At 41.3% G+C, this 26,234-nt stretch overlaps 1 protein-coding gene across 1 annotated transcript in view; it reads left to right on the forward strand.

Moving 5' to 3' along the window:
* The first annotated feature begins 4,342 nt into the window (after positions 1-4,342).
* MYRIP (myosin VIIA and Rab interacting protein) overlaps positions 4,343-26,234 on the forward strand; it is a 173,304-nt gene continuing 151,412 nt past the window's right edge. The window contains exon 1 of the mRNA XM_024754099.1: positions 4,343-4,486. Within this exon, the coding sequence (XP_024609867.1) occupies positions 4,377-4,486 (110 nt within the window). The 5' untranslated portion in view covers positions 4,343-4,376. The remainder of the gene's footprint in view (positions 4,487-26,234) is intronic.

Consider the following 26,234-nt stretch of genomic DNA (forward strand, 5'->3'; position numbering starts at 1 on the left):
TCTTCCTGCTTGTGGATGTTTGGGGTGGTTTACAGGTTTTACTTATTTGTTTTCTTTTATTTTTTGCTATTTTGAATGTGACTGTTACTAATGTTCTTCTGTTAGGTTGAACTATGTGAAATAAGCATTTTTATAGGCTCCTATTTATTTCCTATGATTCAACCCGATTCCTATCTGTTGGTGCATATTTGCAAGATTATATCTGAGGAACATACCTAGGTGTGGCAGAAATGCTAATTCATAAGGTACATGTATCTTCAACTTTGAAAATGATGCCTAACTGTGTTATAAAGAGATTGTACCAATTTTTACTCACTCTATCAAAATTGTCCCACCTCCTGTCAACACTTGATAAAGATGATTTTGGTGGGTGTGAAATATGGTTTTAATTGCAATTCTCTAGCTACCAATGACATTAAGCGTCTTTTTATATGTGTATTTGCCATCTCTGTTTCTTATTCTGTATAAAAATGTGGAAATGACTTTGGAACTGGCTAAGGGTAGAGGGTGGAAGAGTTTTGAGGTGTATGTTAGAAAAAGCCTAGGTTGCCTTGAGGAGACTATTGGTACAAATATGGATGTTAAAGGTGATTATAGTGAGGTCTCAGGAAGAAAAACGGAGGGACTTCCCTGGTGGTCCAGTGGTTAAGACTCTGCACTTCCACTGCAGGGGGCACAGGTTCGATCCCTGGTGGGGCAACTAAGATCCCACATGCGGGGCAGTGTGGCCAAAAAGTAAAATAAAATAAGAAAAGAGGAGAGCTGCAGAGAAAGCTTCTCTCATGTTAGAGAACGCATATATCATCATGAACAGAATGCTGGTAGAAATGAATGTTAGAAGTACTGGTCTCAGACGGAAATGAGGATGTTATTGGAAACTGAAGGAAAGGTGTTCCTTGTTATAAAGCGGCAGAGAATTTGGTTGAATTGTGTTCTAGTGTCTTGTGGAAAGTAGCACTGTAAGTGATGATGAACTTGGATATTTAGCTGAGAAGAATTCTAAAATAAGTATTAAAGACTGGTTTGTCCTTGCTGCTATAATAAGATGTGAGACGAGAAAGGTAAATTGAAGAAGGAATTTTCACACTAAAGGAACCAGAACTTGCAGATTTGGAAAATTCTGTCTATTCATATTGCAAAAATGAGAAAGTCTGTCTGTAGAGAGCAACAGGGGTGTGGCTGGACAACCATTTGCTAAAGAGATTAGAGTGTGGCTCACGGATCGAGTCAACCATTGCAGCAGAAGCCGGGAACAGAGACGCAGTTATTCAGGACAGATCTGTAGAGAACCTCTTGTCTGAAGGCTTGGCCCCTGTGAACTGCATGGGAAGCTGACAACGTTTTTGAGAATTCATATCAACAGAAACATTGCCAGCTTAGACTAAACAGAGACAGGACAAATGAGGGAAGGCTGCTGGATTTCTGAGTCTACAGGATGGGCCAGTAGAGCTATTTGGCTACAAACATGCATTACCCTTCAGGGAAAGGGAAGAATGATCCTGAAGACAAATCAGACGTCTGCAGGGGTGCCACTGTCACCATGACCTGGGGAATGGGGCTGTCCCTCCTCAATTACCAAGGGTGGGCCAAGCTGCTATGGCTACACCCAGGGCCAAGGGGGTGGGACAGCCACCCTGGCCGGCTCAGAGGACAGAGCATGGAGCCCAAGAGGATTATCCTTGAGCCTTAAACAAACAAAACAAAACAGAAACAGACTCATAAATACAGAGAACAAACTGGTGGTTGCTGGAGAAGAGGGGGTCGGGGGAACAGATGAAATAAGTGAAGGGAAGAAGAGGTACAAACATCCAATTATAAAATAAATTAGTCACGGGGATGTAAAGTACACACAGGGATAATAATTATTAAAAGAATAACAAATCAGAGATTATGCATGGAAAAAAGTACACATAGAGAACATGGTTAATAATAGTGTAACAACTTTGTATGGTGACGCAGGTAACTGGACTCATTGTGGTGACTATTTCATAATGTGTAAAAATATCGAATCACTATGGAGTACACCTGAAACTAATACAGTACTGTATGTCAAGTATAACTTAATTTTAAAAATTCTAATGGAATTTGCCCTGCTTTCAGACTTGCTTGAGACCCAAGACTTCTTTCTCCTTTCCAGTTTCTCCCAGCTAGAATGGAATGCCTATCCCATGCCTGCCTCACTGTTCTATTTTGGTAACTGGTAACTTGTCTGGTTTCACAGGTTCACAATGGGAAACGAATTTTGCCTCAGGATGAATCATACCTCAAGTCTCACCTATACCTAATTTAGATAATAATGAGATGAGAATTTGGACTTCGAGTTGATGCTGCAATAGGTTGGGACTGTGGTGGCTGTTGGGATGGGGTGAATGTAATTTACATGTAAGAAGGACAAGATATCTGGGGGAGCAAAGGGTGAAGTGTTACAGGTTGAGTTGTATCCCCTGCCAAATTCATACGTTGGAGTCCTATCCCCAGTAACTCAGATTGTGACTGTGTTTGGAAGATAGGACATTTAAAGAGGCAATTCAGTTGAAATGAAGGTGTTAGGGTGGACCCTAATCCAATATAATTGGTGTCCTTATAAGAAGGAAAAATTCAGACATAGATGTGCACAGAGGGAAGACCATGTGAAGACACATGGAGAAGATGGCCACCTATAAGCCACAGAGAGAGGCTTCAGGAGAAGTCAACTCTGCCGACATCTTGATCTCAGACTTCTAGCCTTCAAGACTGTGAGAAAATACATTTATGTTATTTAAGCCACCTAGCCTGTGGTGCTCTCTTACAGCAGCCCTAGCCGATTAATACACCTGCCTATATGCCAATACCACTCTGCCTCGATTACTGTAGCTTTATAATAAAGACATTCAGTATTGAGTAGAGGTTGTAAAGGTGGTCATTCTTGCCTTTCTCCTGATCTTAGGGGGAAACGGTCTTTCATCATTGAATATGTTAATTGTAGGTTTTTGTTGTTTTTATTTTTTAATGCCTTTTATATGATTGAGGAAGTATCTTCTAGTCTTAGTTTTCAGAGGGTTTCTATCATGAATGGGCATGGAAGTTTGTCAAATGCTTTTTCTGTATCTATTGAAATGATCGGATGATTTTCCCCTTTTATTCTGTTAATGTGGCAGATTACTCTGATTGATTTTTGAATGCTGAAACAACGTTACATTGCTTAGATAAAACTCACTTGGTCATGTTATATAATAATGCTTTTGAAATCTTGCTGCACTGGTTCCACTGATATTTTGTTGAGAATGTTTACATTTATGTTTGTGCTGCCCTTCAGTTCTGGGTAGTTTTTTGGAATTATGTATTTGATTCATCCCTGGGTGCAGCCATTCATTAGAAATGATTTTTAAAAAAATAGTTTCCGGGCTTCCCTGGTGGCGCAGTGGTTGAGAGTCCACCTGCCGATGCAGGGGACACGGGTTCGTGCCCCGGTCCAGGAAGATCCCACGTGCCGCGGAGCGGCTGGGCCCGTGAGCCATGGCCGCTGAGCCTGCGCGTCCGGAGCCTGTGCTCCACAACGGGAGAGGCCACAGCAGTGAGAGGCCCACGTACCAAACACACACACACAAAAAAATAGTTTCCCATAATTTTTAGGTATGCACTTCTGGGAGGTGTGTCTTTGAAATATCATCTTTTCTAGTTCTGAGAAAATGTCTAAAAAGATTATTTTACTATATATATATCTTTTTTTTTGCAGAGGAGAGTTTATTGGTTTCTAGTTTATATTTCATAGTCATGTGATAAAAACTTCAAGGGATATAGTATATATAGGATTCTTTTTTTACATTTTTATTTATTTATTTGGCCTGACCATGCGGCTTGCAGGATCTTAGTTCCCAGACCAGGGATTGAACCCAGGTTCCCAGCAGTGAAAGCCCAGAATCTTAACCACTGGACCACCAGGGAATTCCCCTATGATTTTTTTTAAGTATGATTTATTTTATCTTACAATTATGTGTGATATTTAAAATTTGAAACTTCAAACCATAGAACTTTAGAAGTTTTAGATATTGTCTTTTGGTGTTTTGTAGAAATCCACACCAGGTCTCATGTATGCTTCATTCTATCAAAAAGAATAATTTATCTATTTTTTTCTAATTTAAGAGTTGGGATAAATGACACCGTTGATGACCAGTTACCTTCTCTTTTTCTCCACAGTCTTGCTGAAGTTGTCTGTAAATGTTTGCTGAGTATGAGAACAGAGCAGGATACTGTGTTATGTAAACACTGTGTCTAATTTTGTTTAATAACAACATTGGTTGATTTTATCCATGGAGGACTTTTATCTTGCCCTCAATTTGTGGTCTCTCCTTTGATTTCTCAGGTCTCGTTCCATTGTCTGTGTTTGGTGTTAAATCATGGGGAGGAAGCTGGACCTGTCTGGTCTGACCGATGATGAAACAGAGCATGTTCTCCAGGTGGTTCAGCGAGACTTCAATCTCCGAAAAAAAGAGGAAGAGCGGCTCAGGTGAGATGCTTCTATTTCCCACCTGGGTACAGTGAACCATATGTGGACAAGTGAAACAGGCTTCCTGAGTGTTCCTTGCTGCCAGCCCTACACTCAAAGTCTTTATGTCATGTAAACACACAGAAGAAGACTGTCCTTCCCTTTGTAGTCAGGCTGGCCAGCTTCAACACTGGGCATCACAATGTCAGCTCAGAAATGAGACTGTTCACACTCGCAGTCAAGTTTGTGTTCAGCTGCTCACCCTGTAAATTATTAGCTCTAGAATGGTTGGAGTTTGTGCTGACGGTGGCTGTTTCGAGCTTGCTCCTGGCTTTAATTTTCTTGTCGGCAGGTACTACTGAAGAATAACCAAAGTATTATATAAATGGGAGAATTAGATTCATAGCTGTACAATCTTCTGTTAGAGCTCTCAGCTACCATGGTGCAGGAAGAGAGCTCTGAAGACCTGGTACAAGGAAAGTGACCACCAGGCTGGGATGGGGTTACCTGGTTCAGCATCACCCTCCTCATTTTATAGAGGGAAAAGCTGAGACCCAGAGAGGGGGGCCTTGTGACTCCTCTGCAGTTGGTATTTCCTCGTGGGATGTTCTTGGAAGTACTGTTGCTGCCTAAATTTGGAAGAAGTCAGAGTGATGGAAATGCGGTCATGTGTTGGGGTTTGTGTGTTAGAACCTGATGGCAAGTCATCATGAGCTCCCCTCCTCCATAAACCTGTTTTCCCTTGGGATTCCACAGGTTTGTCATGGCACTGTCTCCTTCCTTAGCCACTGAGCTCAAAACCTCAGTCTTTATAATTCCTCCCCTGACTTGGTCCCCACACAGGGCAGGGCCAGGCCCTGTTATTTCTGCCTCCTCAGCATCTCTCCCACCCCTATCCCAGTCCAGCTTTTGTGACTTTTCATCCCAGTCGTTGCAGTAACCTTCTCTATGACCCTCCTGCCTCCAGTCCTCCAGGGTGGTGCCCCATTTCAGCTGTAACCATGCCCTTTCCCACTCTGCTTAAAATTGACATGGGTTGTTTTCCTTTGCCCTTGGAATTTCTCAGACTTTCTATTTCTGTAGAATATTTACCTCCCTTACTTGTAAGTACTCTAGTGTAATTTACTTTATTTCCACCATGTTTTTTCCCCATATCGTATATATTTAATATGTGCTTATTAGATGGAAGACAAGAAACCTGTTAATTAAGTAGTTATTTGATTTAAAAACCATGTGCCACAAAAAAAGATATATGGATCAGTGGAACAGAATAGAGAACCCAGAAATAAACCCACACACCTACGGTCAATTAATCTTCAACAAAGCAGGCAAGAATATACAATGGGAAAAAGACAGTCTCTTCAGTAAGTGGTGCTGGGAAAGTTGGACAGCCTCATGTAAATCAATGGAGTAAGAATACACCCTCTCGCCATGCACAAAATAAACTCAAAATGGCTTAAAGACTTAAACATAAGACATGATACCATAAAACTCCTAGAAGAGATCATAGGCAAAACATTCTCTGACATAAATCATACCAATGTTTTCTTAGGTCAGTCTCCCAAGGCAATAGAAATAAAAACAAAAATAAATAAATGGGACCTACTCAAACTTACAAGCTCTTGCATGGCAAAGGAAACCTTAAACAAAATGAAGAGACAACCTACGGAATGGGAGAAAATATTTGCAAATGATGCGACTGACAAGGGCTTAATTTCCAAAATATACAAACAGCTCATACAACTCAACAACAAAAAACAAACAACCCACTTGTAAAATGGGCAGAAGACCTAAATAGACAGTTCTTCAAAGAAGAAATACAAATGGCCAATAGGCACATGAAAAGATGCTCAACATTGCTAATTATTAGAGAAATGCAAATCAGAACCTCACACCGGGCAGAATGGCTATCATTAAAAAGTCTACAAATAACGAATGCTAGAGAGGGTGTGGAGAAATGTGAACCCTCCTACACTGTTGGTGGGAATATAAGTTGGTGCAGCCACTATGGAAAACAGTATGGAGGTTCCTCAGAAAACTAAAAATACAATTACCATATGATCCAGCAATCCCACTCCTGGGCATATATCCAGACAAAACTCTAATCCAAAAAGATACATGCATGCTTATGTTCGTAGCAGCACTATTCACAATAGCCAAGACATGGAAACAACCTAGAGGTCCATTGACAGATGAATGGATAAAGAAGATGTGGTACATATATACAATGGAATACTACTCAGCCATAAAAAAGAATAAAATAATGCCATTTGCAGCAACATGGATGCAACTAGAGATTATCATACTAAGTGAAGTAAGTCAGAAAGAGAAAGACAAATACCATAAAATATCACTTACATGTGGAATCTAAAATATGACACAAATGAACCTATCTATGAAATAGAAACAGACTCACAGACATAGAGAACAGACTTGTGGTTGCCAAGGGGGTAGGGGCTGGGGGGAGGGACGGAGTGGGAGGTTGGGGTTAGCAGATATAAGCTTTTATATATAGAATGGATAAACAACAGGGTCATACTGTATAGCACAGAGAACTATATTCAATATCCTATGATAAACCATAACGGAGGGGCTTCCCTGGTGGCACAGTGGTTAAGAATCCAGCTGCCAAGGCAGGGGACACAGGTTCAAGCCCTGGTCCGGAAAGATCCCACATGCCGCAGAGCAACTAAGCCCGTGCACCACAACTACTGAGCCTGAACTCTAGAGCCCGTGAGCCACAACTACTGAGGCTACATGCCACAACTACTGAAGCCCACGCGCCTAGAGCCCATGCTCTGCAACAAGAGAAGCTACCGCAATGAGAAGCCCACACACCTCAACGAAGAGTAGCCCCTGCTTACTGCAACTAGAGAAAGCCCACGTGCAGCAACAAAGACCTAATGCAGCCAAAAATAAATAAATAAAAAGTAAATAACATTTAAAAAAAACATATGGGAAAGAATATTTTTTAAAAGAATGTATATATATGTATAACGGAATCACTTTGCTGTACAGCAGAAATTAACATGACATTGTAAATCAACTGTACTTTAATTTTTAAAAAGTCCATGTGCCAGGCACTGTTCTAGCTGTTGGATACATAACAGTGAGCAAAGTAAGTCTTTGCCCCACGGAGTTTATATTCTAGAGCTGTGCTACCCATACAGTAGCGACTGACCACGTGTGGCTTCTGTGCACTTGTAATGGGGTGAGTCTGAATTGAGATGCACCGTAAGTGTAACATACACACCAGATCTCAGAAATTTAGTACCAAAACATGTAAGATATCTCATTAATAATTTTTATATTGATTACATTTTGAAGTGCCAGTGTTTTAGATACACAAGCTTAAAGAAAAGACATTAAAATTAATTTTTCCTGTTTCTTTTTACTTTTTTTTCGTATGGCTAGTAGAAAATTTAAAATTAGACATGTCTCACAATATATTTCTATTGGCTAGTGCTGCCCTAGAGGGAGGGGAAAGAGAGGAAGTAAATAAATACAAACATATTTATATGTATTAGGTAGTGGTGAGAGCCATGAAGAAGAATAAAGCAGGGAAGGGGGACAGAGACTGGCCAGGGATGGGCAGGGTGCTCTCTTTTGAACGGGCTGGTTGGGGAAGACTTCTCTGGTGAGACTTGAGCAGAGACTTGCTGGAGGTGAGGGAGGGAGCTGGGCTGCTCTTTGGGGTACTATCAAGCAAGGTGGAGGGAACAACAAATGGCAAGTTCTGATTCAGGGATGTGCCTTTATGTTACCAGAGGAGCTGGGAGGGAGGGAGCCAGGGGGAGTGTAGTAGTAGAACAAAGTCCAAGCAATATCCTAAGCCCAAACCACGTGTAGTAAATCCAAACTCAAAACCACTGCAATTGTCAAACTTTTCCTTGCCTCTCTGCATTGCTTGGATTTAGGAGACATGAAAGAGTCTTTGAAGCTATGTTACAGAAAGCATTTTTGAATTCTTTAATATTTGCTTCAGTGAGCATAAGACGCAGAATGGAAGATTTTTATTTTAAGGTTTCAAACTGAATTGTGTTTCTTTTCTCCCGGACAGCTGTTCCTTATTTACCTAGTTTCTCTGGTTAGGTTTTGTGAGGGTAGGTCTTGGGTGTAGAGGTTACACAGTGTTTCTAATGATCTGTTCTTCAGTGTTGACATAAAATGTAGTAAATAGTGGTGAAAATGTGAATTAAATGTCCTCAGAACATATGATGGTAAGGGAAACAGAGAGAGTGGGGCTGAAGCATTCAGCACAATGAGGAAATAAATTCATGGAAAGATAACTAGAAGATATAAAAGCTGTGAACTGGTACTGCCCTGGGTGCTCTGCACAGTTCATATTATTGATTCGTCATAGGAGTCCCCGTAAGGAGGATCCCCATTTACATGAAGGCACCCAAACACAGAGGGGTTACAAAGCTTTCTCAGAATCACACAGTTAATTGGGGGTAGAGCCAGGATTCTGTTTCCCAAAGCCTCTGAATTATACAGACTAGATTAAGCCATTTCAAAACTGCTCTTATGTGCAGGTAGAAGAGCCCTGTCCCCCACTCCCCACCTCACTCCCTAACGAGCACAGTCACACCACAACTGGGTATATCAGCTGTGTATATGCATAGTCATAGGTCTTCCTATATAAAGAGACTCTGTAGACCCCATTTCACTAAGATTATGTGCATTCCCAGCACTGGGGATGTGGAGTATTGAACACTTAATCCCATTAAAGGCTATACGCATAGTAGGACTATTTGGGGGGAAGACAGAGGATTGGGTGGGCCTGAGAATAGTGGACATGCTGCAGCAGACAGAGGAGGGGGTACTTATGTACAAACAAGTTCAACAGAGTGAGTGTTTATTGCATTTTCCAGGACACAACATAGTATTAAAACTATAGATGGAGCACGTTGGAGAACAAAAGACATGTTGACCCCTGCTCCTACTTCCAGGGGCTTGGGGTCTAGACGAATCAGGTAAATGTGTAGAAAATACACACTATACTTGATTAATTTTATTCTTTGTTTTTCTTTTTTATCAGATGCATTCATGCAAACATTAAAAAACAAAATGGTAAAGACCTTACAATGAAAAGCACCAGTCCTCCGCTCCTTGTTTAATCGATTTTGTCCTTAGTTCTGTAGTCCTCCTAGCATTACCTCCATAAATCTAAAAAAATATGCTTATGTTGCTATTTCTCGATGTATCAATTTTAGATAGTCTTTCATTTCTCTGTTCTGAATGGTGGGGATTTTGCTCACTTACTTAGACTACTTTTACCTTTTGTTTCTTGATGGTTATATTATTTGTGGTTTGGTTTTCTATTGGTCATCTTTCAAACAAACCGTATACAGAAACCTCTGGGTCTCGTTCCATCCACATTCACCATCCTTTCTTGGTTCTGGCAGCACACGTATTCATATAGCTAGTATGCATATGGCATCCCTACTTCCCATCAACCACCCCTTCCACTTTCCGTATCTCACATCTGTCCCTGCTGTACCTTTACTCTTACGTACTCAAGGGCTGTTCTGCAAACATAAATTTGAGTCTTTCTTGCTTTGTTCAGAGATTGACACTAATGTTGAAAATCAATAGGCAGCCCTTAAGTTATTATGATTGAAAATAGTGTTTGCTGCTCTTTTCCAGAACTTCATTGAAATCTGCAGGTGGCTCATTGGTCCCCTCCTTTTCTTTTCACTTTTATGAATTAATTACACTTTTATTTCTTCACTGTCATTTTAAAGGAGTCTTGGGAAGGAGGGGAGGACACTAAGTGTTTGTTTAGTCTGCCATCTGGAACCTACTGGCCACAGTAACTTACTTGCTGGTCAGGGTCACGGAGGAGGCTGGGGGAGGTAGAGACATGAAGGGTACTCCCTGTGTGCAAAGTGTACCCAAAGCATGCTCTGGGGTCACACAGAAGTGGATATAGGTCCTTGTACCACTGCTTAACACATCATTAGATGGAGGGAGCCTGACCCCTAAGACACTAGATAGAGGGGAGTTTCTGATGACCAGCAGGGGACTTTGTGTCCGAATGAAATAAACTTTTGTTGGGATAAATCCCTGAGGCATCAGGGTTTATTTGTTATAGCAGCATAGCCTAGTATTACATTGACTGATATAGTTTCTGGGGCCATCTGGCCCCTCGTGTAGTAGAAGACACCTGTGGAAATATCTCCAGACTTACAGTAGAATCATAATTTATACCCTGTGATTTTATATTGTCAGGCACATTTGCAAACTGGTTTTTAAAATGAGTGTTAATTGCATGGTACTCTGGTGTTCAGATTGAGATGTTTATGAGATAGCCACAGGCTTAAAGTTTCTCATTTAAAATGTGCTGGCCAGAAGCTAGTTAGCATCTGGGTAACTTCCAAAGATTTGCTGGTGCTCTAATGGACTTGGTCTGTGGGGGAGCAGTGGTTAGATTTGATGAAATGGTTTCCCGTAACTGTGACAGGCCATTAATTGTCAGGGTTTGCTGAACTGAGAGTGTGCTTCTGCCTGCCAAGGACTGCGGGGCCCAGGCGAGGCGAGGCCAGGCCAGGGGAAGGAAGGGAGGGGAGGACGGAGAACATGAGTGGCAGGGCACTTCCCATCTAGTCTTTCTCTGAGAGCCTCAGTGGCTGTAGCCCAGCAGCTGCAGTGTGTAAATTCCTCCTCCTTGGGCCTGCGTTAAGAGGGGGATTAATGCACTTGGAGACCTGTTTCTGTTACTCACTTGCTGACATGGCCTGTGCTCTCTCTGCCACCTCAGTGACAGGATGTGAGGGCAATCGTCCATCCCCCAAGAGTCCGGTCTAAGTGAGAAAATAACTAAGAGCTGCCTGGGGTGTGGAAGGACCACTGCAGGAAAGCAGAGCATCTCCCCCAAACTAGAAGTGCTTTGTGTTTCTAGTCTGTTATACAGAAACTCCTTTGAGGTTTAATCACGATTTTACAAAATAAAAAGAACACAGTGCTTTTAATGAAATGAGTTAGCGATCTTCGTTCAAAATTCATTTTAAACAAATTAAAATTTTATTATGAGAACTTAATTTTTCAAGAAGTTTCTTTTTCAAAACGTAAAATGGCTTTGTTCTCAAGGTCCTTAGTTTGGACAATTAAATTGATCGAATTAATTAACAAACACTCCTGGTCATATACTTCTTCGAAGCTGGAAGTCAGATTGCCTCGTCTTTACTCAGTTGGAATAAATATGCCCTATGGTTTATGAAATACCTATGCCTTCACAGAGTGCATCTGCCCTGCATCTCCTCACTGGCCCCTTGTAGCTCCTGAGAGGCCACAATAACACTGTGTGGCACTAACCTGTCCAAGTGATGCATCTGCTCTCTCAGAGAGAGGATGCTGCAAGGCAGGAGTTTCCTCTGCACCGCTAGATCAGGTTGGCTGGCCAGTCACCCGGCAGGGCTCTGAAATAACAGAGCCCAAAGCAGGTGCACTGTGTGGTGGAGTGGGAAGTGAGACACAGCTCTGTCTGAGTCACTTTGTGATGGCGGAAGGCCCAGCAACTAGGAGACACCAGGAATGGTCCTGGAGACTTGTGTAGGGCAGGTGTGAGGACCTCAGAAGCAGGACGTTCATACCATAGAGCGTATCAATCTCAAAGCTAGAGCAGACCTCACAGATTTTTAAAAATCACCTTTTTACTTATTACTGGTATTTTTAATAATGAAAAGGTCACATATATTACATCAAAGCTATTGGATATCCATTCATTTGCTTCACAATCTTATATTGAATGTCAGGAGCCTCCTGGGGAAACATGAGGGGGATGAAAGAGTGGGGGAGGGCGAGAGGGGTTCACAAAGTTAATAAGTGCGTAACCCTTGAGAAAAAGTCCAGAAGGTGAGCTAAGTCTGATATGAATAATTAGGGTGCTATAGAGAGTGAGAAGTAAAAGCATTATGGCAGACCCATGGGAATACTTTCATCTTGGAGATGGCAGGTAGGAAAAAGGAAAGACTTCCTGAAGGAGAGGTGCATTTATTTGATCCCTGAAGGTAGACAGGATTCTTTAAGTGGATTGAAACAAAGGTCTGTGCACCAGGGAGCATCCCGAGCGAAGTGATATGGATAGAAAAGAGGGCATGTTTTCTCAACCCCAATCAGGAGCTGTGGTGGGGCAGTGGAGGAAGTGGCTGCTTTGACAACAGTCCCTTTTGCGCTATTGCTCATCGTATGGAAGAGTGGTGTTCCAGGAATAGCAACCCCTCCCATGCCCAGCCACCATGAGAAAAGAGATATTCTTTCCAAAATGGGCAAAGTGAGGCTCTAAAAAGAAGTTTAAAACTGGCCCAGGCTGTACATAGTGAAAGGTAAAATCAAACGTAGGCAGTGTCACACCAGAGCTAGGACATCACACTGCCTTGGTACTGAAAACAAGGGGACCCAGGTGTCATGGGACAGAATGGGTGAAATTAGGGCCATCTTAGAAAATCTGGTACCTGTGCTTGCTAAAACCTGGGGTAACATTCCAAGGGATGGGAAAGTAGGAGGGTTTAAGTCAGGATATGGGGAAGGGTAACTGGGACATTATAGTAGTCATTAGCCACATGTAGCACTGAGCGCTTCAAATATGGCTTATCCAAACGGAGATGTAGTCTAAATTACTCTGGATTTCAGAGCTCTAGTATGAAAAAGAATGTAAAGTATCTCATTAATAATTTTATATTGAAAACATATTGAAATGTATCTAAAATTACATTTTAAGTAAAATGTATAATTAAAATTAATTTCACCTGTTTCTTTTTTACTTTTTAAAACTGTGCCTACTAGAAGACTTTATATATATTGCTCACATTATATTTTTATTGGCCAGCACTGGTTTGGAATGCTAGGTTAAGCAATTTGGAATTTATGGGATCAGAAAGTAAGCTTTCTTCCCCAATTTTGTTTAAGGCTAGTCCTTTTCTTTGAGGTTTGTAGGTATCTGAACGATCCAGCAAATGTCTTAGCTACCCAGCTGTGCATTGGCCTTTGCTATCAACAGCTGTTATATCTGCCATGTGAAGGTGATCTCAGAATACTAGCCTGGTATTGGCTTTCCTGTACAGTTTAAAAGGAAAGCACACTGTGATCGTGCCATATTCACCACAGAGAGCTTGCCATCTCGGAATGGAATAAACCCTTTGATGTTTCTTTGAAATTAATGGTTGACCAAGTATATGTCATGATTTTTGAAATAAGAAAGTGGCCTTAGGATGTCCTCATATTCATAATTTGTATAATGTCTCTGGTACCATAAAAGTGATATGGATAGCGATATGAATATAGTGATATGAATATCACATATTTGCCTGTGGGGATCTGCTTTTAAGAATGGCCAAGAGAGTTTGATGCTGCAAATGGACTTATAATGTAGAAAAAGAATCATACTGATGCTCTTATTTACTTTTTAATTTGTAACCCTTCAAAGATGTATGGTTACTAATTTGTAAATTCTGGATACCTTCTCCCCATAATCCCATATCCTTTAATAACAATATTCTAGATTGCTTTTGTGGCTCTAAGTTCCTGATCTTATCTGCTTTTCCACTGCCAGTGTCAGAGGCTCAATTCTGCTGGGCTCTGATAAAGCTTTTGTGGTACTAATTCTTGGCTGGACTTTCATTCCTCAGACCTCTGGCTCCAGAAAGCATTTATTTGGCATTTGGTGCACAAAGAATTCAGGACTTGAAAGAGAATAAGGAAGAAAGTTTCTGCAGCTATTGTGAAAGCAGCTTTCTTCAACCGCAGTAATTCAGGCACGTCCACAAGCATTTTGCCAAAACGGTCTGAAACGCAGAGTTGGTGAACACAGGTGTACGTTGTGGACATCAGAGTTTTGCCTTCACCCTGTGCTGTGCTAGTGGAATGACAATTTCCTTGTCCCCATGACCTGCTTCAGTTCCTGGAAACAGGCCCCTGCCTTCACTTCCTTACTCAGCTCCTGAAGAAAACAGGCCCATCTCGAACCTTCCTGTACTGTTGGTAGGAATGTAAGATGGTGCAGCTACTATGTAAAACAATATGGAGGTTCCTCAGAAAACTAAAAATAGAATTACCATATGACCCAGCAATCCCACTCCTGGGCATGTATCCAGACAAAACTATAATTTGGAAAGATACATGCACCCCTATGTTCATAGCAGTACTATTTACAATAGCCAAGACATGGAAACAACCTAAATGTTCATTGACAGATGAATGGATAAAGGAGATGTGATACATATATACAATGGAATACTACTCAGCCATAAAAAAGAAAGAAAGAATGCCATTTGCAGCAACATGGATGGAATTAGAGGTTATCATACTAAGTGAAGTCAGAAAGAGAAAGACAAATACCATATGGTATCACTTATATGTATAATCTAAAATATGACACAAATGAACCTATCTACAGAACAGAAGCAGACTCTCAGACACAGAGAGTAGACTTGTGGTTGCCAAGGGGGAGGGGGTTGGGGGAGGGATGGAGTGGGAGGTTGGGGTTAGCAGATGTAAGCTGTTATATATAGAATGGATAAACAACAGGGTCCTGCTGTATAGCACAGAAAGCCATGTTCAATGTCCTATTAAAACAGGAGGGAAGGGGGCAGGGCACAATCTTTGAAAGAATGACATAGCCCAAGGACATGACATAAACTGATTAGAACCAAATGGGTCCAAGAGGCAGACAAGTCGACTTCCACTAGACCTTAAGCCTCAGTATATGCTCACTGTAACACATCAGCAAGCTAAATGACACACCTACAGGCACCATGACTGTTCCAAGGCCACCATAAGGATGGAAAAGTGGGCAGTGGCCCAATTCCTGGGAATCCCCACCCCTTCCTGAAATAGCTGAATACTCCTCCCACTCATTAGCCTATGAAATTCCACACCCCTATAAAAACTGACAACTCCATACCCTGGTGCTTTTCTCACCTTCTGAGATGGCCCACACTCTGTCTGTGGAGTGTGTTTCTCTCTAAATAAATCCACTTCTTACCTATCACTTTGTCTCCCACTGAATTTTCTGTGATGAGACATCAGGAACCTGAACTTCATTAAGACCTGAAACCAGGTGTGTGATCTCAGTTGGAAGACTGTGGGTTTTGGCCCAGTACGAGTCCCAGCCATGTGGGTTCAAGTCCCAATCTGCGTTTAGGCCTGGTTCGAGTTCTGGCCCCATGTGTTCAAGTCCCAATCTGAGGTGCACAGTTTCACTATGATAAACCTTAATGGAAAAGAATATTAAAAAAGAATGTGTGTGTATGCATAATTGAACCACTTTGCTGTACAACATTGTAAATCAACTATACTTCAATTAAAAAAATGTCAGGGCTTCCCTGGTGGCACAGTGGTTGGGAGTCAGCCTGCTGATGCAGGGGACACGGGTTCGTGCCCCGGTCCGGGAAGATCCCACATGCCGCGGAGCGGCTGGGCCCGTGAGCCATGGCCGCTGAGCCTGCGCGTCCAGAGCCTGTGCTCTGCAACGGGAGAGGCCACAACAGTGAGAGGCCCGTGAACCGCAAAAAAAAAAAAAAAAATGTCAGTGAGGATAGGAAAAAAAAGAGAGAGAAAGAAAATAGGCCCATCTCCTGGATCAGCTTCTAAGTTGATACCATCATGAAGTAAATTCATGAACCTCTCTGACTCTTGGAATACTTTTAATGAGTTCCTTCTTTCAGATGAGAGATTTCTGCTCCAGCCTCAAGATTCCCTTGTGGATGTCTGATTGATGACTTAAATTCCCAGAAGAGCTGGGCCCCAGGTACCCAGTGAGTCCCAGCTCTCTGCAGTTCACCACCCCCTGCTGGCCTGACTCACGGGCTCCCATCCTGCATCGGCTATTCATGTATGTGGGCCTAGGACCCAAGCCTCCTAAGTCTGGCTGAGTCTTATCCCCAGGCCTCAGGCTAGAGCTAGAGTACCGGACTCCTGTGTGTCTAGCCGGATCCTGGGTTTCCAGATGAGGTGACCTGCATAGGAGGTTGGCAGGGTCTGTGGTTCCAGCAGTCTCTGGAGTTAGCACTAGAATGATGTGTCCTTGGCTTCTGCCATGTTCCCCCAAATGTTCGTGTGTGGTCAGCCCCTGTAGCTGTGACGATTACCCATAGTCAGCTCCCACCTTGCAGTGCTCAGCTTGCCTTTTACATCTTCCAGGCTGAGCATCTCACAGCTACCAGGGCCCATTCCCTACACAGCATAAGATGGCCTGGGCTGTGACTTTGCCCCTTTCCATGCCAGGAATGTGCCTGGAGCCCGAGCTTCCTCTTCCCAAGGCTGCCTGGTTGGAGGGACATGGTTTTGTGTTGCTCCCCAAATCCCATCTAAAGGTTCCCCTGCCCCACTGCCCTACTCACCGGAGCTGGAGCCTACCTGAGTGCTCCTGCCAGATCCCCACCCTGCCCTGAACCAGGGCTTGGGTTAAGGTCTCAGGTCAGACCACCCATGGCTACGGCTTGTCTCCCTCCCTGTGCTACAGCTGAGAGACCCCAGAGGACCTGCATTTCCCTAGGCCCCGGACTTTCGCCATGTGGCCCTGCCCTTCTGACACTCCCCCTTCCCTTCCTACCTTTCCCTTCTTCCTCTCTTGGGTCACCTCCCCTGCCATCATCTTTATCTAGCTGAGTGGATCCTGAACCAGATCCTAAAAGCTTCTGTTTCTCTGAGAGCATAAACAGCTTTGTGTGGTCCTGAAGTAGACCTGTAATATCCTACACGGCCTGCCGTGCTTAGGGGTATGTGTAGTGAGAGAGAGAGAGAGAGAGAGAGAGGGAGGGAGCGGGGAGGAGACAGAGTCAATTCATTGTCGACTGTATTTTAAATCTTCCTTCCTTCATACAGTATTTATTCATTTTACATGAATCTCAGAGCAGAGGCACGGGAGTGGTATTTAATGCTAGATGCTCAATGGCACTACTTGTCTTGCTGAAAACATAAGAACTACAGGTTCATTGATGCTGGTTTGTTTTTTAACCAGAGGATCCTCACCTGACGTGTGACCTTGGGCATATTCCTTCGTTTTTTTGAGCCTCCAGTTTTTCCACTGTACAATGAGGATGATGAGGATACCTGACTAGAGTGTGGGAGGTTAAATGAATTAGTACATGGGAAGCCCTGTGGACAGCCTCTGGAACATAGTAAGGACTCATAAGAACTCAGGGTGAGGTATGTACCTGCCTTGCTCTAGGCTGGTGTATCCGGTCCATGAATTAAATAATGAGAGTTCTCTTTAAATTTTCATATATATTTAGTAAGTTCAAATAGTTTTAATGGTTTAGCTTTTCGTAAAGCAAGGTGCTTTCCCCTTTTTTGCTATTAGATGATTCTCTACAAGCAGAATAGAAATGCTAGTGTTTGTTTTATAGCCGATGCTTAGTTATTTAGACCTTCAATGTCTCTCTTCATTTCGTATATTCACTTGTGTGCTGACCTGCTGTGGCCAGAGGAGACAGTTGGCTGCCAGGATGTTTTTTTCCTTAGAATCAGAAACTCTGATGCCTTTTATTTAGGGTGGTGGTTCTATTCATTTCTGTTTCCCTGCATACCTTCTATAGGAACTGTTCAGTGGCTTCTGTTTCTTTCTGATTGTAGAAACAAAACGTTTCTATACAAACTAGAAAACAGGTCAGTGGGCAAATGAAGAGCGAGTTTCGGAGAAAAATCACACTTTCTGCTTTGACAGCTTAAATACAAAAGGGAAGCTTTTAACTAGGAAGTAGAAGTTCTGAATACACACAGCTACCCCAGCAGGACTAACTGGCCTTAGATGCAGCCACTGAGAGTGTTTGTTTTCTCCTGGAGACACGTTTCTGCCTTGAAAGTGGTTTCCAAAGTCTTGCATGTCGCAGACCCATAGTTAGGGAGGGCCTCCCCACTGGGCTGCTTCTTCATGAATCACATGGGCCAGCCCGTATCCCCGAGTCCGTTCACTCTGCTCTAGCCTGCCATTAAAGGCCTTAGTGTTGCTGATGTGCTCAAAATATCACCTGACACAGAGGAGATTCTGGTGAACTGTTGCCATTATTGAGAATGGCAAAGGATGCCTCTGGTCAGAAAGACTTTATCTGTTCTTCATGCCACCCCTTTAGCTATGGGAAGCCTGTCCTAGAACTGACATTATCAAGCTTTAAAGTAGAGAAAGAATATTCCAGAATAAATGATGGAATTTTAGAGGTAAAGTGAAGCTTAAAAATCAGTCCTGAATTCAAGTACAACCTGCTCATTTTATAAACAAAGCATTAAGTCCCCAGGAGTTACGGATGTTATACAAAGCAACACAGCAAATGAACACTGGCAGTCTCGTCCTCTTTCCTCAATTGTGACAATGTGTCTCTTGTTTAGTTTTTGTTTTCCAGTGTAGCTAGGTATTTAGTTAAATGTCACGAGATCTACACTTCCCCTCTCCTCCACAACTAGTTTCACAGGAATATTTAAACTCACTGTATTGTTTAAATGCAAATCATCATCATTTAAAATAAATTTGTTCCAGATGACATGACACTATACATAGAAAATTTGAAAGATGCTACCAGAAAACTACTAGAGCTCATCAATGAATTTGGTAAAGTTGCAGGATACAAAATTAATACACAGAGATCTCTTGCATTTCTATACACTAACAACAACAGATCAGCAAGAGAAATTAAGGAAACAATCCCATTTACCATCACATCAGAAAGAATAAAATACCTAGGAATAAACCTACCTAAGGAGATAAAAGACTTGTACTCTGAAAACTATAAGACACAGATGAAATAAATTGAGGATGACACAAACAGATGGAAAGGTATACCATGTTCTTGGATTGGAAGAATCAATATTGTCAAAATGACTATACTACCCAAGGCAATCTACAGATTCAGCACAATCCCTATTAAATTACCAATGGCATTTTTCACAGAACTAGAACAAAAATTTCACAATTTGTATGGAAACACAAAAGACCCCAAATAGCCAAAGCAATCCTGAGAAAGAAAAATGGAGCTGGAAGAATCAGGCTCTATGGCTTCAGACTATACTACAAAGCTATAGTAAGCAAAACAGTATGGTACTGGAAGAAAAACAAATAGAGGTCTGGAACAGACCTATAATGGAACAAGATAGAAAGCCCAGAAATAAATCCACACACCTGTGGTCAATTATACTATGACAAAGGAGGCAAGAATATACAATGGAGAAAAGACTGTCTCTTCAATAAGTGGTGCTGGGAAAACTGGACAGCTACATGTAAAAGAATGAAACTAGAACATTCTCTAACACCCTACACAAAAATAAACTCAAAATGGATTAAAGACCTAAACGTAAGACCAGATACTATAAAACTCTTAAAGGAAAACATAGGCAGAACACTCTTTGACATAAATTGCAGCAATATCTTTTTGGATCCACCTCCTAGAGTAATGAAAATAAAAACAAAAATAAACAAATGGGACCTAATTAAACTTAAAAGCTTTTGCACAGCAAAGAAAACCATAAACAAAATAAAAAGACAACCCACAGAATGAGAGAAAATGTTTGTAAATGAAGTGACCAACAAGGGATGAATCTCCAAAATATATAAACAGCTTGTGCAGCTCAATATCCAAAAAACAAACAACCCAATCAAAAATGGGCAGATCTAAATAGACATTTCTCCCAAGAAGACACTCAGATGGCCAAAAAAAAAAGCACATGAAAAGATGCTCAATATTGCTAATTATCAGAGAAATGTAAATCAAAACTACAGTGAGGTATCACCTCATACTGGTCAGAATGGCCATCATCAAAAAGTCTACAAACAATAAATGCTGGAGAGGGTGTGGAGAAAAGGGAACCCTCCTACACTGTGGGTGGGAATGTAAATTGGTACAGCCATTATGGAGAACAGTATGGGGGTTCCTTAAAAAATTAAAACTAGAACTACCATATGATCCAGCTATCCCACTCCCAGGCATATATCCAGAGAAAACCATAATTAGAAAAAATTAAGGTGTTAGCATTTTGCCTCTGCCTTGCACAAGGCCAAATAGTAAAATGTAAAGGAGAAACTAGTCTTGCAGTTCCTTCTTTCACAACGTGCTGCTCTTTTCTTGGCTTTCAACATTAAGAAGGGACAGTGTAGCTTAAGGGATCAATAGATAATCTGAAAAGGTCATTGCAGACCAGACTGTCCTTTGTTACCGCCCTTTCCTTTGTCAGTCACTGCTTGGCATGACTGACCATGGTTAGGTTCTGGTCCACTCATGCTGAGGATTCCTTTTTCAGCCACAGTTTAAATCAGGTGCACGAACCTGTCTGCTTCCCTAGTAACAACCGTCTGACTCTAGTGTGTTAATCTTCCAAGGACAGAGCTGCCTTCAGCTTTCTTGGGGCAAGATGCTTATTTGGCAGGACAACAGCAAGGGTGTTCCTTATGACTGGTATATTATTCCTATTGAAAAATAATCTTTTCTTACAAGTCAACTTTTCACCAGGGTTTCTAGGCAGATATCCAGCGCATTTTGCTCACGTCTTTGTCTCCAAACTTTAGAGAAGGAAGGGGGTGTGAACATCCCAGAGTGCCTTCTCTGTGCCAGGGATCCCCTGAACAGCATTTCAGGCCAGGGTGAAGCCTCTGGATTGGGATTCAGACACACGCCTGCTCTTTATCCTCAGGTCATGCCTGTCTCTGTGATGTGGGCCACCTGGTGCCTGCCAGAGGAATAGGAGGTATACAAGAAGTAGGGGAGGGAGGGGTGGAAAGCAAAACAGAAAAGTACCCCGGCAGTTCAGTGTTAGAAGTGCTGTTATGAGGGAAATGTAGTCTTATAAAAGGGTGTGCATGTGTATATACAGTAGACAGATTTTTAAAAAGCAAACTGGCGTTCTATGTATATAGTTTCCTACCACTTAATATTATATTAAGCAATGTCCTGTGTCATTAGATAAGGCTGTTTTATATAATATTATATAGTAATATCATGTCATCTCATATATCACATCACATAGCATCATATGAATGTGTCTTAATCTGGTTAACCATGGCCTGATTAGTGGATATTTGGGTTATGATTTTTATAATATAAAGAATGCCACAGAGAACACCCTTGTATTTTGTGAAATTTTGTCATCTCCAATCTTTTTCCTTAAAACCCATCCCTAAAAATATTACTCAGCCATAAAAAGAAACGAAATTGAGTTATTTGTAGTGAGGTGGATGGACCTAGAGTCTGTCATACAGAGTGAAGTAAGTCAGAAAGAGAAAGACAAATACTGTATGCTAACACATATATATGGAATCCAAGGGCAAAAAATGACATGAAGAACCTAGGGGCAAGACGGGAATAAAGACACAGACCTACTAGAGAATGGACTTGAGGATATGGGGAGGGGGAAGTGTAAGCTGTGACAAAGTGAGAGAGTGGTATGGACATATATACACTACCAAACGTAAAATAGATAGCTAGTGGGAAGCAGCCACATAGCACAGGGAGATCAGCTCAGTGCTTTGTGACCACCTAGAGGGGTGGGATAGGGAGGGTGGGAGGGAGGGAGACGCAAGAGGGAAGAGATATGGGAACATATGTATAACTGATTCACTTTGTTATAAAGCAGAAATTAACACACTATTTTAAAGCAACTGTACTCCAATAAAGATGAAAAAAATAGAATAACCGGCTTAAATGTGTGAAATAAAACTTTTCCAGGCCTCTGAGCCACACCACCAAGCTGGTTTCCAGAGCGTAGCTCCAGTTTTGTTTGCTCAGTGGTGAGACATTTCATGTTTGCTCCTGAAGCTTGTGGACAGCATCCAAGTGAACATGCCCCGTGTTGAGTTCTTTATGGCAAGTACTGTTTGGCAAGGGATCTCTGTTTATAGTCGATTAAGCAAATAGACAGCTAAGTTCCACGTAAGACATAACAATGTTAGCAGCCCTATAGACTTAGTACCTCTCCGTGCTTTCAGAATAGGAAATGTGTGTAAAGTGCAGGTCAGAATAACAGAAGAGAGCCATGCCACTCGAGTTTCCTTTGATCTCACTGTGTGTCAGGACCGAAAGGCAGAAAGGACCACCACTAACCTTCCAAGAAACAACAAGCTCTTGAGACTTGGTGCCAAAATTTTAAAAATGTGCTCTCTGACCCCTGCCGAAAGCCTTGTGTTTTACATGTCTCCTAGGAATTAGCTTTGTTCATTTAGGCCTGACCTGCCAGATGTTCGGATTTTATAGAAATAGGAATTAGATCATTTCTCTTGTATTTTAGGTATATAATTCAATCAACAAAGACAAATCATTTTTTAAAAAGTAAATGAGGTACTTCTTTGTTCTGGAGCAGCTTTCCTGCTGTGGACATGATGATGGAGCGGGAATAAGCACATTTTTAGTTCTGATGACCTTGACTCTTGTGTTCTATAGACTTATCTAGGGCACCCATGACTGAGACTGTGTACAAAGGTAAGAAGCAATCTTAATGCTCTAGAAATTTCTTCATTCAGATTTGGATGAGACATAGCTCATTAAACTCTGGGGCATAATTGCTTTGATGGCTGACCATAATTTACGACAACATTCTCCTTTGGTCTACATTTTTATAAACCCCACCCTTCTGTTTAATATTATTAAAGTTTTATGGTGGCCCCATCCAATGAGGAAAAACAAATTGGAAACACCTTATCATGGTTTCGTGTCCCCTTTGCCAGGTGGCGGTCCTGTTCTTGGAGCAGGTCCTTAGGGTTGGAGTGGAAGTGAGCATCCCTTCTGTGTTGGGAGGAAGCTGTCAGTTGAAGATGGCTGCCCTGGGGGTGGGCTTGGGGCTACGTGACCCTGTGTGCTATGGTGCTTCTGCCTAGTGCTTGAAGTTTGGTAGCTGGTCTCCTGCCTCCTTTCCTTAAGTTACCCAGTAGAAGACCACTGCCCTCAGAGATCTGTACATTCCCCTGGAATTACCTCTCAATTAACTTTTCCAGCGCTTAATCATCATAAACCCTATTTAATATCTAGGCAGTGTAGGAAAGTGCCAGGTGGAATTTCTTTTATTAGCAATAAGATAAGGTTCCCTGAAGCCTGTTAAATCAATTCTCACTAGACACTGATTCATAGGGCCAAGTGTTCACCACCTCTCTCCTGCTGTTACAATGCAGTTTAGGATTTAGATGGGCTTTGTAGAGACACTCAAACTTGATGGACTCTGAACCCTGGATTTAGATGGGCTTTGTAGAGACACTCAAACTTGATGGACTCTGAACCCTGGTCATTTCAGTATGTCTTAAATCTGTGAAGCTTTATAGCAATAGTGTGTGTTTTGTAGTATTCATGTGCTTTAGGGAAAAGACAGAGGAACCAGTATAATTTGGGACAAAAACCAGGACTCATCTGACTCACACGTCCACTCCAAATAGCCCCACAAAACCAAACCAAAAAAAATTGGGGACAGGAATTTGAAAGTACCAGGTAGCATGCTTTGGAACTATTGGGTTAGCCAAAAAGTTTGTCTGGTTAGTGAATACGTTATTCAATAAAGTTCTTCGTAAAAATGAAAAATATGTTTTATTTTTGCTTAAAACCGAACAAACTTTTTGGCCAATCCAATATGAAAAATCATGCTCTAGTAGGCTCATATATTACTGGATGGGAGCATAAATCGTTATTTCCTTATGGAGAGCAACATGGCTGTAACTCTCATAATTACAAATGCATATAGCCTCTAACCTAGTGATTTCATTTCTAAGAATTATCCTAGAAATATACTTCACACTTTTGAAATGACATATGTTTGGGGTTATAATTGTAACATTGCTTAAAATGTACACCAATAAGTTATTGGGAACATAAGCCATGCTATATCCAGACAATGGAATGCTAGGTTGTTATAAAAAAGAATGAGGAAGCACTTTATACTGATGAACAAAGACCACCAAGAAACGTTAAGTGAAAAATGAGCCTCAGGAAAATGGAATAATACAATTTTATTTAAAAGGGACAAAAATTTTTAAAAAAACAACAAGGAAACAGAGACAGAGAGAAATTGGATAAGAGGGGAAAGGGAGGGCGAGGGAGGGAGAGATATTTTGTATATGTATGAAATATCTCTGGAAGGATACACAACTTCATATAACTGAGAGGATGGAAATTGGGTAGCTAAAAAAGAGAATTAAGAGTAAACCTTTCTATACTTTCTAAATTTGAACCATGTCACTGTAAAACCTAGTTGAGACATTTTTAAATGGAACCTGAAAACCATTCTTAAGTGTCATAATTGCTTGTGTGATGTTGTTGAATGAATACTAAGGATTCATCAAAAGTATATTTCCTTTTCCCTAGACTTGAAAATAATGTGGTTGTATATATACTTGGACCAAGTATTGTTTATGAGTTTCTATTGTTTCTTCTGAGCAAGGCATTGAGAGAAATATTTATTTTTGTATTTACTGTCCATCACTGTGTAACCCTGAAACTTTAAACATACAGTAGACTTCATTGATATTTTGCTGGAAATTAATTCTTCTGCTTTATGGTGTTGATTAAATATTGGTATTTCTATTAGCTTCATAAAGTCTTGACTAAAACATCTGGAAGAGTGTCTGAGGTGGTTTGGATGAGCCTCCTTCCTATCCATAAGGAAGGAGAGCTCAGAGAAATTAAAGGATGTGCATAAGGTCTGCAGCTAGCCAGGGACCACTGGTGGTTTTCATGTTTTCTTTGGCTGCCTTAAGAATATGTATTTGGCCCCCCCAAAAATTACAATTATACCCGTACATCTAACCTCATTCCAAATGCCTGTCAAAATAATAGGAGTTCCATCAACAAGCCAGAAACAGTCAGGGGAGTGCCTTCCAGTCTCAACCCAAAGGACTTCTCAGACATTCAAGAACTCAAAATTACTTAAAATTGTTCAGGCAATCAAGGAATTCATCAAACCTCAGATTAAGGGAAAATGAAATATAAAATAAATGGTGAGTAATTAAACCTTTAAAATTTGAGTTAATGTTAAACAATTGTTCTTATTGTACAACTTAATATGACATCAACAAAAATTCTTAAGTAAGAAAAAAGTATATAAGCATATGGAATCTAAAAAAAAAATAGGTTCTGAAGAACCTAGGGGCAGGTCGGGAATAAAGACGCAGACGTAGAGAATGGACTTGAGGACATGGGCAGGGGGAAGGGTAAGCTGGGAAGAAGTGAGAGAGTAGCATTGACATATATACACTACCAAATGTAAAATAGATAGCTAGTGGGAAGCAGCCGCATAGCACAGGGAGATCAGCTCGGTGCTTTGTGACCACCTAGAGGGATGGGATAGGGAGAGTGGGAGGGATACGCAAGAGGGAGGAGATATGGGGATATATGTATATGTATAGCTGATTCACTTTGTTATACAGCAGAAACTAACACACCATTGTAAAGCAATTATACTCCAATAAAGATGTTAAAAAAAAAGAATTAAAGGCTACAATTCTTTTACTTGGTGGGGGACAAAAAGAAGAGAGAAAGTCGCATGGACATATCTTCCGATACCGTTTTATTCTTCATGGTGATAGGGAAAGGAGTATTAAATGGTTTAAAATATGCATGTAATTGCTTAAAAGTTTTAAGAGACTATGTATTACTTCCGGATATCAAAGAAGGAGAGAAAAGATCAAAGGAAGCTTTGGTCCCTAAAGAAAAAGATGTTGGAGTGGAGGGGTAGGAGGGGCAGTGGAGCAGCACAGAAGCACAAGATAAAATGACACAAGAAGATCAAATTTATTATCCCAGTCGATGTGAATTTGTTAAACTCGTTTATTAAAACATAAAGACCCTCAAATTTAATAAAAAAATCAAAG

This window comes from Neophocaena asiaeorientalis, unplaced genomic scaffold (assembly GCF_003031525.2).
Source record: "Neophocaena asiaeorientalis asiaeorientalis breed wild unplaced genomic scaffold, Neophocaena_asiaeorientalis_V1.1 scaffold121, whole genome shotgun sequence".
Taxonomy (NCBI): Eukaryota; Metazoa; Chordata; class Mammalia; order Artiodactyla; family Phocoenidae; genus Neophocaena; species Neophocaena asiaeorientalis.